Source organism: Chiloscyllium plagiosum, chromosome 31 (genome assembly GCF_004010195.1).
Source record: "Chiloscyllium plagiosum isolate BGI_BamShark_2017 chromosome 31, ASM401019v2, whole genome shotgun sequence".
Taxonomy (NCBI): Eukaryota; Metazoa; Chordata; class Chondrichthyes; order Orectolobiformes; family Hemiscylliidae; genus Chiloscyllium; species Chiloscyllium plagiosum.
In genome coordinates this window covers 30837682-30854174 of record NC_057740.1, presented here as the reverse complement: position 1 = coordinate 30854174, position 16493 = coordinate 30837682, and the positions used below count along the sequence as shown (strand labels likewise).

At 41.2% G+C, this 16493-nt stretch overlaps 1 protein-coding gene across 3 annotated transcripts in view; it reads right to left on the bottom strand.

Moving 5' to 3' along the window:
• The window catches only part of LOC122565378 (phospholipid phosphatase 2-like), a 79357-nt gene that overhangs the window by 28741 nt on the left and 34123 nt on the right, over positions 1-16493 (bottom strand). For all 3 annotated transcript variants that reach the window (XM_043721292.1, XM_043721293.1, XM_043721294.1), the window contains exons 3-4: positions 2925-3076; positions 1058-1332 (exon numbers count right to left, since the gene is read on the bottom strand). In XM_043721292.1, coding sequence (XP_043577227.1) covers positions 1058-1332; positions 2925-3076 — 427 coding nt within the window. The remainder of the gene's footprint in view (positions 1-1057; positions 1333-2924; positions 3077-16493) is intronic.

Genomic DNA, 16493 nt, shown 5'->3' with positions numbered 1-16493 from the left:
AGAGAATCAGTGTTAACATTTCGGGTCGAGTCATTGGAACTGAAAAATGTTAACTCTGATTTCTCTCCACAGATGCTGCCCGACCTGCTGAGCTTTTCCAGCAATTTCTATTTTTCTCTGATTTACAGGATCCGTGGTTCTTTTGGTTTTTAACTTAAAAATATTAAGCAAGTTTCTTTTTCCTTTCGTAATTGCCCCTGAACGTGTGTTGGAATTGGAATTCAATATCAAATGTGGAACTTAAAAAAGAGAGTTCCATGAGATCAGTGACAAATGCAGGTTCCAAAGATTCCTAATTTGAATTGCAAGTACTATTGTGTTCTGAGACTTAGTCCATTTTGATGTGGACGAACTCATACAACATGGAAACAGACCCTTCGGTCCAACTCACACATGCCGACCAGATATCCTAAAATCAATCCAGTCCCACTTACTAGCTTTTGGCCCATATCCCTCTAAACCCTTCCTATTCATATACCCATCCAGATGCCTTTTAAATATTGTAATTGTATCAACCTCCACCACTCCTTTTGGCAGCTCATCCCATACACATACCACCCTATGCGTAAAAGAACTGCCCCTTTACGTCCCTTTTAAATCTTTCCCCTCTCACCCTAAACCCAAGCCCTCTAGTGCTGGAGTCCCCCACCACAGGGAAAAGACCTTGTCTATTATTGGCTGAATGTTAGTTCTATGAAAAGGTTAATGGAAGTGACCAGTACTCCAGGAGGAGGTTGGAAGAATACTTTTAATTCAGTGAACTTGGTGATCACAATTACCATATGTACATCAAAAATAGCTGAATATTTCATTTCTAAAATAAGAAAGTTTTCAATTATTTCCTGAGTGGAAAGGATAGTCACCATTTTAGCTGATGTATGTGAATTCATTTATAATCTACTACTATACACCCAACAAAAGGCTGGCAATTCTTCTGCTATTGCTGAAATGTTAACTTTAGGTTCAGCATTTGGTAAAAATCAAACTACTTCCTTTTTTGTTTGGTTATGGATGGAGTAAAGTTTTACTGTGTCTTACATATTGATGAGCTACATACCTTGCCTCTGTGACATCTGCAGCTGGCCCTGTGCAACTGTATGACTGGACGTACTGTGAGCAGTTCACCGATGACATATTCAGTTTACACAATGCCAAAAAGTTTGGCCGAAGACGTCCAACGGTGTATTTTGCAATGTAAGTCAATGACAGGCTCAATGAAGCCCCAAACACGAAGGTTCCCACCACCTTGTACAAGGCAGCCAGATAGTTATTGAATTCAGATCTTGAATACAATAGTTTTAAGTGAACCATAAATGCTTCTCCAACAGCAACCTAGATAAAGAAAACAAACAAGTGAGATACACTGAGGGACTCGACTTTTACAGTATTGCAAGATGTGAGCTTTCAGGGTCCAACAGCCTGAAAACAATTCAACATTAACAGAATATGAAAATCACTGACTAGAGGTTCCACAATATCTCACCAACTTGATCCATTCAATGGGATGGCTCCCTGATTCTACTTGGAGATAATGAAGACTGCAGATGCTTGAAAGTCAGAGTCAATAAAGTGTGGAGCCGGAAAAAGCTAAACAGATCAAGCAGCATTAGAGTAGCAGAGGAGTCAAAATTTCAGGTCGGGACCTTTCATCAGGAGGGTCTCAATCTGAAACATCGACTCCCTCACTCAACCAATACTGATCACGGCCAGCAAAGTGACAGGAGTGCACAAGGTGATTCTGAGCTTGGGAGAAGTTAAAGCAACCAGGGATAGCATTATCACTAGTGACTGCTGTCCAGGTAAAGCTTGGTCCTGACTCGAAACGTTCACCCACCTGCCCCCTAACTCTAAACCCCAGTGAATAAATTGCTACCACTCATTACAAGAATGCCACATGAATAACAGCCAATTGGGCCATGTATCAGAGGGCAGAAGCGGATGGTGGAATTTTCCTAAAGCAAACTAAGTTCATTCTTGAAAAGCAGAGGGGAGAAGATGGAGCCAAAAATAAATTACCAGCCAACAGTCAACATCGATGGTCTTTCTTTTGTTGAATTGTGTTGAGTGTTGTTCTCAACAGCAGTTGGCTCATCATCCTTTTTTATTGATTACAAGAGATTGGCCAAATTGTATACAATTCAAAAAAATCAGCATACTTTTCCCAAATTCCATGTATCATGTTCAATTAATGATGCTTTCCATTCATATCCACTTGTTCACTTATGTCCTTTAGCGATGGAAATCTGTCACCCTTACTTGGTCTGACCAATAGCAATCTACTTGGCTTTTAACTGCCCTCTGAAATAGCCCATCAAGATGCTCAGTTCAAAAGCAGTAAGGGATGAGAAAAACAGTTTGTTTCGTCAATGATGCTCACATCCTATGGAAACAAAATAAAACAACTCTTAAAGGCAGAGCCTAGAATGAGATTGTCTCATTATTGTATTGTAAGGGCACATCCAGCTGGAGTCACCAGACAGTGAACAGAAGCAAAACTGTTGTCAAATTTATTTTCACTTCCCTAGCCCAGACATGACAATGGCCAAATGCAATGCTGCAGTGACCTGTGACCAAGGTTTAATTAACATAGCATTCCTCTAGTCTGAATTCAACACCTTCTGGTCCATCTCATCAAGTTCCATACCAATGTTTTACTTTTTTTTTATTACTATCGTATGTATGACCTCTGTCATTGATGGAGGCATCATGGTTGGGCAACTTATAAAACTTTTCACTCTATTTTTCAAGTAAAAGTACATCTAACAATACAGTTCTATTGTATTTGAACTGATGCTTATCACCACTGAGCTATAGGGAGTAGCTGCCAGATTTTCAAATATTTTCAGGCAAGAATTTATTACTGATTTGTATAAAAGAATGCACTCCAGTGGAATTTATCACAAGTAGCAAATGCAGTCACTTACAATGATGATGGAGACTGGAATAAGAACTGCTGCCATCAGCCAGTGTGAAATGGTATCCTTTTTATACGGATATTTTATGCTGTCGTCATCACAATAAAATCCTTGCATATTTGGTTTAGCCTTTAGCGTCAATATGACAAATGGTAACAATGCTGTGGACAGGAAAATTTAAAAAAAAAAGTCAAAGAATCATCAGAGACAATTGTGCATTCTTGTCCATTACATCACCGTGGTACACCAGATATATAGGTGAAGCCCTGTATCATCACCTCTTCAGAGATGTACTCAGACATGTTATCAACCTCTGTAGGTTGAGCATGTGCACACTTCAGTAAGTTCAGATCAATATTCAAGCAAGAGAACGTTAACAAGCTTTAACATACCAGAACTATATACAAGCAATAAGGGAGACCAACTCTGGAACCCATAGGCTCAGGCCTTAGTTCCATGAGACCTGGCACTTTAGAAACAGCGCTTCAAGTGTTAGCAATGTAATCACGTTCAAGCCAACACACATCTAATATGTTCACACTGTAGAAACAGCATTCCCAATTCCTCTTTCGCTTTAGAGCAAGTTTGTGTTGATGAAATGCAGGTTATAGTAGAATGACCTGTAGCTGACACCCAAATGCAACTTACCATGAAACTTTGCCATATTTATATCTACCACGATTTAACCTAGAAGCAGATGGATTTACATAAGAATAATTTGAACCTAAAACAACTACACAGAAACTGGTATCCCATCACCAAGTCACCCTTTATTTACATCTGCACTGAACATGGGCTCTGATCAGCCAGCTCAAAGACAATGCCAAGACTGAAGAGACTGTTCGAATCTCCTGTCTATATCTGTCAGCCAGAGCTCCCTGATTGGGATTGTTAACCTGGAACAATCTAGAATCTTCGTCAATGAGATCCATGTGGCCCTGGTTCTAATCACTACAGACATTAGAGACAGGAACCTGCAAGGTGAGAGCATCAGAAAGTTCGATGGAAGTCAGGAAAGCGAAAGTAAAAACGAGAGTTTGTGAAGACAAACAGCTATAACAGAGCAGATTCAGAAGAAAACCAAGATATTATTCAGTGCCACTGAGTCCTTGTGAGACAGAATGCTACTTTAAAATGATTTTATTATGCCTCATCAAAACAAAGACCAAATCCGCAATTCTACAATATACTACACAGCAATTCATCTTCTGAAGAAAGGAAACTAAATAACCAAATGGTTATGCTATGTATCCACCGATGGTATCAGTCATTTGTCTGAAATATAGTAGGTACTGCGATTATCAGGGACACTGGAGAACATTAAGCCCATTCAATGGAAGTGGAGATTAGGTTGTTGACCGGAGACTTCTGCTCAAAGAACATTTTAAAAAAAACAAAACACTGGCAGAATACAGGAAACACTGGCAATGTTAAGAAATTGTTTTTCTTGGATCCATTTCATGATTTATATTGACAACTTTTCAAAGTTTACACATTTCTGGAACGCTCTTCAAAGCCTCAGTAAAGAAAAACGCAGATTCTGCACAGAGTTTTGTTCCTGAACAGACCTCAATGGCAGGCTGCTTGAGAACCCCACGGAAAAACTAACAGTTTAGTTTTGTCTCTTCTATTGTCTAGTTTGATCTTAAAAACAAAACTGCGCACGTATTTTCTAGTTGATTAACAGCTCAATTTTAAGAGTTTTATCATTGCTTTAAAATCCGTTCATGGCTACACTCCTTGGATCTTTGCACTTCTCCAATTTGGGCCTCTTCCATGGCCCCTTTTCCCGTCATTCCATCATTGGCACCAAGCCTTTTGCTTCACAGGCCCCAAGCTCTCGAATTCCTTCCTTAAATCTCTGCATCTATTCCTCCTCTTTTAAGATATTGCCTAAAACTGTGGATCAAAGTTTTAGACATAGTCCAATATTATCTTGTGTGGTTCTTTGCTAAAAACATTAATATTACGCTGCAAAATGCTTTAAGATATTTGACAATAAATGGGATAAAATAAAAACGAAAAACACTTAAGCAATGAGCAGATGCAAATTTTTTAAAATACGTTAGAAGATGACTTTGATAAAGTCGATCTGATTGCTGTGTTATGAGATCATGGGCTATGGTTAACTCTGGAGTAATTTGAGAAAAAAATGCAAGAAATTCACATCAAGTTGGTTTAATCTTATGCCTGGAGAACCCAGAGAGAAAAAAAAAACTTCTTGCATCCAGGAACAAAACTGATTTCGGTGATGGTTCTAAGCCAATTAAGGTGACCAAACCTGTGTCTTTATCAGCAACAAGATGAGTGGGAAATCTATAATATGATGCACCTTCCCACTAATGCATACACCTGATACGGGTAGATTTGGGAGCTCAGCTTTCAGGGTCCGTCATCCACAAGGTAAGTGCACGAAAGACTGTCTTTTCCAATCCTGCAGACCCATAGAAAATAAGCAGGACACAATAGAAAATAAAGTATAACTGCAAGGAAGATAGACTTGACAGTGCTTCAGGTTTTGATTGACCTGGGTTTGGGTTGTGGAAGGAGTTAGGAGGTGCATGCACATGCCCTGATTAAACATAAAATCTGCAATTGGATTAAAGCCTCAGGCTTCTATAACTCTTCGTAAGACCCCATGTTTTGGCTTTAATTGTTTCAAGCAACCTAGTTACATAGTCAACTGGTGCAACAAAGGATTAATATTTTCCATTCACTTGCTATCGCAGCCAATATTTCTCCTTTCCTGCCAATCTGGAGAAAGAGACTTGGCATATTAATTGTTACCTTCATCTAACCTTGATGCTTCTTCTGTTAAGACCAGCATTAACAAAGAATTTAATCTCAGAACCTCTGATACCATTACCCAGCCAGTGCTGGCAATCACTAGGCCATTGTTGGGAGGATTCAAAAGGAATCTATTCTTAAATATATGTATGACCTGAGACAATATGAATGAAAACGTGTTGAAGGAAAATCCGTTCGGACAAAGAATCTGCACCAGAGTTGTTAACCTTGGGTTTGTCTTTACTTGATCCATTAGATCTACTGTGAATTCCCACACATTTTTCTTCAAATTTTTAACAATTTTCCACCTTCTCATTCAGTCGGAAGTCCTAAGAGAAGGATGTAACTTTTCCTTAGCATCAGAAGAAAATTGCTGATGCTGTAATGCAACAAGGCTGGAAAGGTTCAAGCCGTGAGCAGTGAGGCAACATATCCTGACTGTCAATGAAGGGATCACATTTCAGTATAATTAACAAATCAAGAACAGAACCACATTTGCGGAAATAAAATTCACTTTGGGGGAAAAAAAATCAGACTGGAAACAAGAACTCTCTGTCCATCTCATAGTCATTAATTCCTGAGAGGAGGCAGGAGTGCCTCCGTTGATATGACGAAAGATTTGGCAATTAAATATTCTCATCACAAGTTTCCTTCTTTGTAAGCTATGCTCCTACATCTATGTCACCTAGACATTGCTTCACATTCTCCATTGAAAATGATCTAAGACTTCTGTACCAGTACGTTTGCTTGCTAGTCCAGTTTCTCAATTGTTAAATACACTGTTCAGTTTACAATATGGAATCTTGATCAAGTTCATCTCTGGTTTGTATTGTGCAGACATGCTAAAATTGGCCTCCGTCAACAAATTACAGTGGAGCAGGAAGGATAAAACAGTTAGAAAGCTCCCCACTCCTAACAGTTTGCATTGCAAAGTTGGGTAGAGTAGTTGTAGATTGAGAGACAGGAAGCTAGAATTTGGTGTTTGTAAAATTGTAAAATGGGGAAAGCATTGTGTGGTCCTTTGTAAAAGATGGCATTTTTTTGTATGCTTAGAGATTTTAAAAAATGCATATCTGAGCAGCAGCGTTAGTTTGCCAGTACATAGAGAGCTTGAACTGAAATATTTGTATAGAAAGGCCATGCAGTTAGCAGTCTCAGCTGCATTTTCTTCCAAGGCAACAGGCTTTGAATTTAGGCAATCAATTTGAACCAGGCACTTAGATACCAAAAACCTAATTTAAATCTGATGGTTTTGACAACATTGGACTAATCATATGTAAGAAATATTATTATGTCATCAGAAAAGAAGTGGCATGGGGCTCAGTGGTTAGCACTGCTGCCTCATAGCGCCAGGGACTCAGGTTCGATTCCAGCCTCAGGGTGACTGTCTGTGTGGAGTTTGCACATTTGCCCTGTGTTTGTGTGGGTTTCCTTTTAATTGCAGCGAAAGTGGAGAGAACGAGGACCAGGGGGCTGCCAGGAAGGTAAACAAACCGTTTAAAAAGCTGATATGTTCAGGCAGTGGCTGGACCCGAGACACTACCACCCACCCTCCTCCTCTTACTCTGTGGTATGTTCCGGTAAGCATTTTGGTAAGTTTAAAAAAAACTTCTTTTTTGTAACTTTAGTCTCAACTGAGGTAAAGCTTAAGATTAAAAGTGGCAGGAAATCTCAAAACCGTGTTATGCTCCTCTTGCTCAATGTGAGAGCTCAGGGACATGGTTGATGTCCCTGGGTCCTTCATTTGCAAAAAGTGTGTCCAGTTGCAGCTCCTGTTAGACCACATGACGGCTCTGCAGCTGCAGATGGACTCACTTTGGAGCATATGCCATGCTGAGGGTGTCGTGAATAACACGTTTAGTGAATTGGTCACATCATAGATTAGGATTGCTGAGGGAGAAAGAGAATGGGTGACCAAAAGGCAGAGAAGGAACAGGAAGGCAGTGCAGGTGTCCCCTGCTGTCATCTCCATCCAAAGCTGGAATACTGTTTTGGGTACTGTTGGAGGAGATGACTCACCAGGAAAGACAGCAGTAGCCACCAAGGCTGGCTCTGCTGTACAGAAGGGCGCGAAAGAGTGGAAGGGCTACAGTCATAGGGGATTCAATTGTAAGGGGAGTAGATAGGTGGTTCAGTGGTCGAAAAAAATGGTATGTTGCCTCCCAGGTGCATGGGTCAGGAATGTCTCAGATTGACTGCAGAAAATTCTCAAGGGGGAGGGTGAACAGCCAGTTGTGGTAGTGCATGTAGGCACCAATGATATAGGCAAAAAATGGGATGAGGGCCTATACAAAGAATTTAGGGAGTTAGGAACCAAATTAGAAAGTGGGACCTCAGAGGTAATAATCTCAGGATTGCTACCAGTGCCACGTGCAAGTCAGAGTAGGAATGACAGAATATTCAGGCTGAATGCATGGCTTGAGAGATGTTGCAGGAGGGCAGGGTTCAGAGATTTGGGACATTGGACCGGTTCTGGGGGGAGGTGTGACAACTACAAATTGGATGGTCTACACTTGGGCCAGACTGGAACGAACGTCCTTGGGGATGCTTTTGCTAATGCTGTTGGGGAGAGTTTCAACTAATGTGGCAAAAGTGAGGGCTGCAGATGCTGGAGATTAGAGTCATTCCTGATGAAGGGCTTTTGCCCGAAACGTTGATTCTCCTGCTCCTCAGATGCTGCCTGACCTGCTGTACTTTTCCAAAACTCTCGACTTTAAACTAATGTGGCAGGGGTATGGGAACCAAATGAGGTGGTTAGTGGACAGGTAGGAGGTAGTAATTAAAGCATAGAAGGAACTAGATAATGAAGTCAGCGTAACTAAGGGGAAGAGTAGGCAGGAGGCAGCAGATGAATGCAGAAGGACTGGTGGTCTGAGGTGCATTTGTTTTAATGCAAATAGTAGGTAAGGCAGATGAACTTAGGTCTTGGATTAGTACCTGGGAGTATGATGTTATTGCAATTACTGAGACTTGGTTGAGGGAAGGGCATGATTGGCAACTAAACGGCCCAGGATATCGATGCTTCAGGCAGGAAAGAGAGGGAGATAAAAGGGATGGAGGAGTTGCATTATTGCTCAGAGAGAATATCACAGCTGTGCTGAAGGAGGGCACCATGAGAGACTCGAGCAGTGGGGCAAAATGGGCAGAGCTCAGAAATAGCAAGGGTGGGGTAATAATGCTGGGGCTGTATTGCAGGCCTCCCAACAGTGAACGTGAGATAGAGGTACAAATATGTAGAGAGATCACTGAAAGATGTAGAAGCAACAGGGTGGTGGTGATAGGAGATGTTAAATTTTCCCAACTTGGACTGGGATTCACTGAGTGAGAGAGGAATGGATGGAGCAGAATTTGAAAGGAGCATCCAGTATGGTTTTCCAGAACAGTGTGTAGGTAGCCCAACATACTAGGCCTGAGGTTAGGAAATGGGCCCAGCCAGGTGTTTGAAGTTTCAGTGGGGGATTACTTTGGGAATAGTGATCATAATTCCATAAGTTTTAGTTTACTCATGAACAAAAACAAGAGTGGCCCTAAAGGAAGAGTACAAAATTGGGGGAAGGCCAACTATACCAAAATTTGGCTGAGCTGGGGAATGTTGATTGGGAACAGTTGTTTGAAGGGAAATTCACATTCAATATGTGGGAGGCTTTTAAAAAGCGGTTGATTAGAGTTTAGGTGAGATATGTTCCTGTGAAAATGAGGGATAGAAATGGCAAGATTAGGGAACCATGGATGAGAGGTAAAATTGAGAGACTAGCTTAGAGGAAAAAGGATGTGTTATATAAGGTCTGAACAACTGAAGTCAGGTGAAGCTTTGGAAGAACATCGGGAATATAGGACCAATCTGAAATGAGGAATTGAGAAGGCTAAAAGAGGTCCTGAGAAATCCTTAGCGAGCAGGGTTAAGGAAAACCCCAAGGCCTTTTATTCATCTATAATGAGCAAGAGGGTAACGAGGGAAAGGGTTGGCCCACTTAAGGACCAAGGAGGAAAGATATGCATGGAGCCAGAGAAAACGGGTGAGATTCTTAATGAGTACTTTGCATCAGTATTCACTGAGGAGAGGAACATGCAGATGTTGAGGTTAGGGATAGATCTTTGATTACTCTAGGTCAAGTCAGCATAAGGAGGGAGGAAGCGTTGTGTATTCTCAAAGGCATTAAGGTGGACAAGTCCATAGGACCAGATGGGATCTATCCCAGGTTACTGAGGGAAGCAAGAGAGGAAATAGCTGGGGCTTTAACGGATACCTTTGCAGTATCTTTGGAAATGGGAGAGGTCCCAGAGGAGTGGAAAATTGCTAACGTTGTCCCTTCGTTTAAGAAGGTAGCAGGGATAACCCAGGTAATTACAGACCTGAGAGCCTGACATCAGTGGTAGGGAAGCTACTGGAGAAGATACTAAGGATAGGATATATACCCATTTGAAAGAAAATGGCTCATCAGCAGCATGGTTTTGTGGAGAGAAGGTCATGTCTTACAAACCTAATAGAATTCTTTGAAGAGGTGACAAAGTTGAGTGATGAGAGAAGGCATGTAGATGTCGTATACATGGACTTTAGTAAGGCATTTAATAAGGTTCCCTATGGTAGGCTGATGAAGAAGGTGAAGTCGCATGGGGTCCAGGGTGTTCGAGCTAGATGAATAAAGAACTGGTTAGGAACAGGAGACAGAGAGTAGTAGTGTGAGAGAGCTTCTCAAAATGGTGATCTGTGACCAGTGGTGTCCTACAGGGATTCATACTGGGACCATTGTTGTTTGTGATATACATAAATGATTTTGAGGAAGGTGTAGGTTGCCTCATTAGCAAGTTTGCAGATGACACTAAGACTGGTGGAGCAGCAGATAGTGAAGGGGACTGTGAGAATACAGCAGAATATAGCTAGATTGGAAAGCTGGACAGAGAAATGGCAGATGGATTCATGTGGACAAATGAGAGGTGATGCATTTTGGAAGATGCAATTCCATAACGAACTTTACAGTAAATGGAAAAGTCCTGGTGAAAACTGATGTACAGAGAGATCTGGGTGTTCTGGTCCATTTTTCCTTGAAAGCGGCAATGCAGGTCAGTAGAGTGGTCAAGGCGGCATACGGCATGCTTTCCTTCATCGGACGGGTGTTGGCAGGTCATGTTATAATTGTATATGGTTTGGTTAAGCCTCATTTGGAATACTGCGTACAGTTCTGGTCGTCACATTACCAAAAGGATGTGGATGTTTTGGAGAGGGTGCAGAGGAGGTTCACCAGGATGTTCCCTGGTATGGAGGATACCAGCTATGAGGTCAGGTTGAGTAGATTAGGATTATTTTCATTTGAAAGGAGGTGGTTGAGGGGAGACGTGATTGAAGCTTACAAAATCATGAGAGTTGTAGACAGGGTGAATAGCAAGAAACGTCCTCCTAGAATGGAGGACTCAATTACTAGGGATAATGAGTTCAAAGTGAGAGGGGAAACGTTTAGGGGAATTCTAGGAGAAAAACTCTTTATGTAGAGGATGGTGGGTACCTGGAATGCTTTGCCAGCGAATGTTGTGCGGGCAGGAACGATAGTATTATTTAAGATGTATCTAGACAGATACATGAATGGGCGGGGAGGAAAGAGATACAAATCCTTAAAAAATACACAGTAGGTTTCGATAGACGATATGGATCGGTGCAGATTTGGAGGGCTGAAGGGCCTGTCCCTGCGCTGTAATGTTCTTTGTTCCTTGGGTGTTCCAGTTTCCTCCCACAATCTAAAAATGTGCCGGTTAGGTGAATAGGCCATGCTAAATTGCCCAGAATGTTCAGGGATGTGTAGGTTAGGTGCATTAGTCAGGGGTAAATGTAGGGTAGGAGAATGGGTCTGGGTGGGTTATTCTTTGAGGATCAGTGTGAACTTGTTGGGCTGAAGGGCCTCATTCCACACTGTAGGGATTTTAAGATTCTACAAAAGGGATAGTGGGACTGAGACTCCAGAGCTAGCTGCCACCCGCCAGAGCTAATGGCCCTCAGCTCTTGAAAGTTAATCATTGGTTTCTCAGTCATCTATGTATTAGAGGAGGGCTTCTTCATTCCTGAAGAAGGGCTTATGCCCAAAACGTCAATTCTCCTGTTCCTTGGATGCTGCCCGACCTGCTGCGCTTTTCCAGCAACACATTTTCAGCTCTGATCTCCAGCATCTGCAGTCCTCACTTTCTCCTATGTATTAGAGAAAGCAGCATCTAAATAATAACGGTACCAAAAATGAAGAATTGGCGGAAGAGGCACTCCTGAGAGAAGACTCAAGAGAAGAAGGCACAGAATGCTTTGGAAGACATGTAACCTAATTGTAATTTGAAGATTAAATTCTATGTTTTTGATAGAAGTTAGACTTGTATTTATTGGAACAGCATACCAGTAGAATCTTGTTTTATTTTCAGGAATAGTCAGTAGTTAGAAGGGATTTATTCTATTTGTTAATAGTTTAGTTAATTTGCTCACCATTAGAGGATTGGAATGTTAAACCCTACAAACTGGCTCTGAAAGTGTGCAAGACCTGTTTCGGTGGGCTTCCAAATCACCAGTTGACTGTATTTCATAGACTCCGATCATTTACTTCTTCACTGCCACCACTTCCACCCCCCCAATAGATTTCTGATATATATCATGCAGTAATGTGCATCTGTTTGAATAACAAATTGCCAACTTTGGATCTGTTTCTCCAGGTTGGATATCAGGGCTTGACGGAACTCAGAAGTTCAACTTAGTCACAAATTTCAGTGAAAACGTAAATTCCCAGAAGTTTACAAATAACTCTGACCAATACTTTAACCTTTTACTTTAAATGATTGCATTTTGCATTCATTGACTTTTAGCAATGAAAAGCTAGAATGCTTACACTGCATAATTGCAGAACATGATTCTTGAATCTGATGGGATCCTGCGAACTCACATCTATAACTGGTTACTACAGAAATGAGAGCGCAATTTGGGGCTTGTGCTTTCTTAAAATCTTTGTTGTTAAGATAAATTTCTAAAAATGTTGTTAAACAGGTGACCTTTTTGTAATGGCGGTGACAAGTGTTATAAAGTGGAGGATGACCCCTCTCTTGAAAACTAAAATCTAAACACCCAAAGATGAGCGCCTCACACTATAATCTGTAAAAAAAAACACGTGAAAAGTGCTGTGACCTGTTCTTCAGCAACTTCTAGTGGTTAACTAAAGTAAATCCCTGACACTCACTCTAAAATCAACAAGTGATAAATTTGTTTATCTAACTCTAACAGTGAACAAATTAACGAAAGTATTAACTTCCTATCCCCCTGTTGTCAAGTTGCCTCCCACCACCACCACCAACCCCCTCCCTCCTCCCCTCCCCCCCGAGTTGAAGCAAAACACTCAGGGACACAGTATGTCTTTACCTCCTTCATCTTTATTCCAGGCCTGAAGGGAGAGAGAATGATTGCCCATGTGCACAGGGACATGAGTTCACGGTCTTCTCTGGAATAGCAGTTTGTTAATGAATTATATAGTCACTTCACAGGGAGGAGCATCCAAGTTAGGTAACATAGATATTGATTCAGTCACCATTACAATCAGCGAGCATCAACAGTAAAGATTAAGCCATCTACTGTTACACAATGAATGTTCTTAACCTTAACTGGCTTCACATAATGAATACTTTTCATCTTGTTAACTAACCTTACATACTGAATGTTTCCAATATTGTTAAATGGCTCTACATAATAAATGCTTTTCCACCTTGTTAATCCATTACCTTGCCTCCAGCACCCCATTGTTAATTGCAAGTTCTTATCTGATCTGCATCATGCTCAGCTGAACCTCTCATTTCATAAAACTCAAAACCTTTACTTGCTCATACCCAATACACATTCTCATCCCAACTCCCTATCCAGTATGTCTTTACCTCCTTCATCTTTATTCCAGGCCTGAAGGGAGAGAGAATGATTGCCCATGTGCACAGGGACATGAGTTCACGGTCTTCTCTGGAATAGCAGTTTGTTAATGAATTATATAGTCACTTCACAGGGAGGAGCATCCAAGTTAGGTAACATAGATATTGATTCAGTCACCATTACAATCAGCGAGCATCAACAGTAAAGATTAAGCCATCTACTGTTACACAATGAATGTTCTTAACCTTAACTGGCTTCACATAATGAATACTTTTCATCTTGTTAACTAACCTTACATACTGAATGTTTCCAATATTGTTAAATGGCTCTACATAATAAATGCTTTTCCACCTTGTTAATCCATTCCCAATACACATTCTCATCCCAACTCCCTATCCAGCCCCTCCCCTTCCCTTCCATTTCTCTTAGCCACCTACCAATGCATTCCTCTCATTGACAAACCAGGTCGTACCCTCTACCAATCTTCACCTATCCCCACCTTACCAACCTGCCTGCCTCCCCCCTCCCCTTTTACCTGTAGCTCCCCTTCTACCTACCCCCTTCCTGAAGAAGGGTTACACCTGAAAAGTTGAGTTCTTAACCTCCTGATGCTGCCTGGTTTGCTATGCTTTCCCAGCCTCTTGTTTGTCTACCCTGGATTCCAGCATCTGCAGTTTTATTGTCTCTAATAAAAAAGACTGGCAAAAATAACAGTAGAATTGGAGTTTTGCAACTTCAGCTCGAGCACAGATTATTACCATATGCATCTGGGCAATGAGTGGGGAATAATAAATTTGTGTTGCTACATTTAGAGTTGGATGGGTACAAGTAGTAAGGACTTGGACTAATTTGGTGACATTCAGCTGAAATGAAGCATCAGTGTTAGCACTGGCTGGCAAGCGATAGAGTGGCATTTCAACAAGCAATGAGGGAGCCAAGGATGGCAGTATGGAGAACACAAGTGATTGAGAGCACAGGAACAAAACCCTTGTGTAGACATGGGAGATAAGCCAAAGAAGAGGTGGTCAATGCCAAAGATTTCAGGAGCAGAGAAATTTCTCACACACAACTATCCAAGGCCCTAAAGCCTCTTTCATTGAGAGAACATCCAACTTTTCTAATCTACTGTACAAAATTATAGGATACCACAATTCTACATAAAGTGGAGACATTAATTGCAGATTTAGAAACTACTCGCATTATGACATCATGTCACCTGTGACTTACCACTTCAAAACCCCCTTCCATTTCCACTCTGACCTCAGCCATTTAGAGTGGCTCAGTAGTTAGCACTGCTGTTTCACCTCACCAGGGACTCCGGTTCAATTCCAGCCTCGGGTGACTGTCTGCACTTTCTCCTTGTGTCTGTGTGGGTTTCCTCCAGGTGTCCCGGTTCAGTCACACAGTGTAAGGATGTGCAAGTTAGGTGGATTGGTCATGCTAAATTGCCGATAGTGTCCAGGGACATGTAGGTAGATGGATTAGCAATGGGAAATGCAGGGTTACAGGGATGGGCTGAGTCTGGGTGGGATGTTGTTTGGAGAGTCGAAGTGGATTTTTGGGCCGAATGGCCTGTTTCCACACTGTAGGGATTCCACGATGATTCATTGGCATCACACTTTTCTCACATAGATTGTTCTCAAAGCTTTAGTCAAATACTCAGGATTTTTCCTCAACCCTCTAGTCTGAAGACTGAACTCAGCATTTAGCCATGCACTGTTTGGATTTTATACTGGAATAAAATTCTCCCTATTCTCCCCCTTTCTTCTTGAGCTGACTAGCCTTTATTACTTCAACGTTTGTGTTTTTTTCTAATACTTGACGTAGTTAATATGTTGCACTGGTTTCTCTCAATTTTTCGTACAAAAAGAAACAAGCTAAGCAAGGAAAGTATATTTTAGGTATCAACCAGCTTCTTCTCCATGAGAAGGAATTTGCAGTCAATGTAATTTTAGTCAACCATTCAGATTGTACTTGACTATATTATTCACTGTAAAATACAAGTGACAGTAGATCATACAATTCAGTATGTTACGTCAACTCTGCAACAGGTGGGATTTAACCCAGAGGTGTGGACACTACCACTGTACCACAAAGCAAGTGTGAGGAGAGGCATTTGAACTCCCACCCCTAGAAAGGGACACAAATTCACCAGGCTTTAGCTAGATAATGAATGGCATGCCTTGCAACTAGTCCCTTGGATTTGACAGCCATCCTGAGGCATTGCCACAGCCACTGACTGAACTACAAATGGGATTAAATTTTAACCTAACCAGTCCACTGGAAAATTGGTGGGACTGGCTTCACACCTTTCCCACTTTCAGTCTCCACTGAAGTCACTGGATAATTAAATTTCAGCAGGATGCAAAAGCAGCATTTCATCTAATCCTGAGAGCTTCCTGCGTGCCAAGTAAAGCAAAAACATCAAATATGGAAACAGCTGAGATCTTCAGCATCTTTGGTATTTCAATTTTGGGTTGTACTTTAAGACTCATTTACAAACATACTTCACAAAAATGACTTTTCAAAAAAAAATCATGAATTTCACAATAAATATCAAGACAAAGGGAACATCATATCCAAAGAAATTAAGCTGTTTTACTGCAAAACATGGATATAGCAAACATATTGTAGAGTGTAATCGGTCAATGGTTTTGGCAAGGGGAGGGGAAATTGCTGGGAAAGAGGATGAGAGGATCTGCAAATCCATTAATACGCTCGACATGTCAAAATATATTTTGATTTTTTTTGTGCTTCACCTTTTAGGCAAGGTCATTTTGAGACAGGAGTATTGTCACTGTGTCCCGGAAATAGCAACTGCAATGTAAATAAATGCTGGGAGTACAAGTTAGCTGAATGATACCAAGTGGCATATCCTGTTGGCTGATTGATAAAAGACTGTCAGTACAGAATGCACA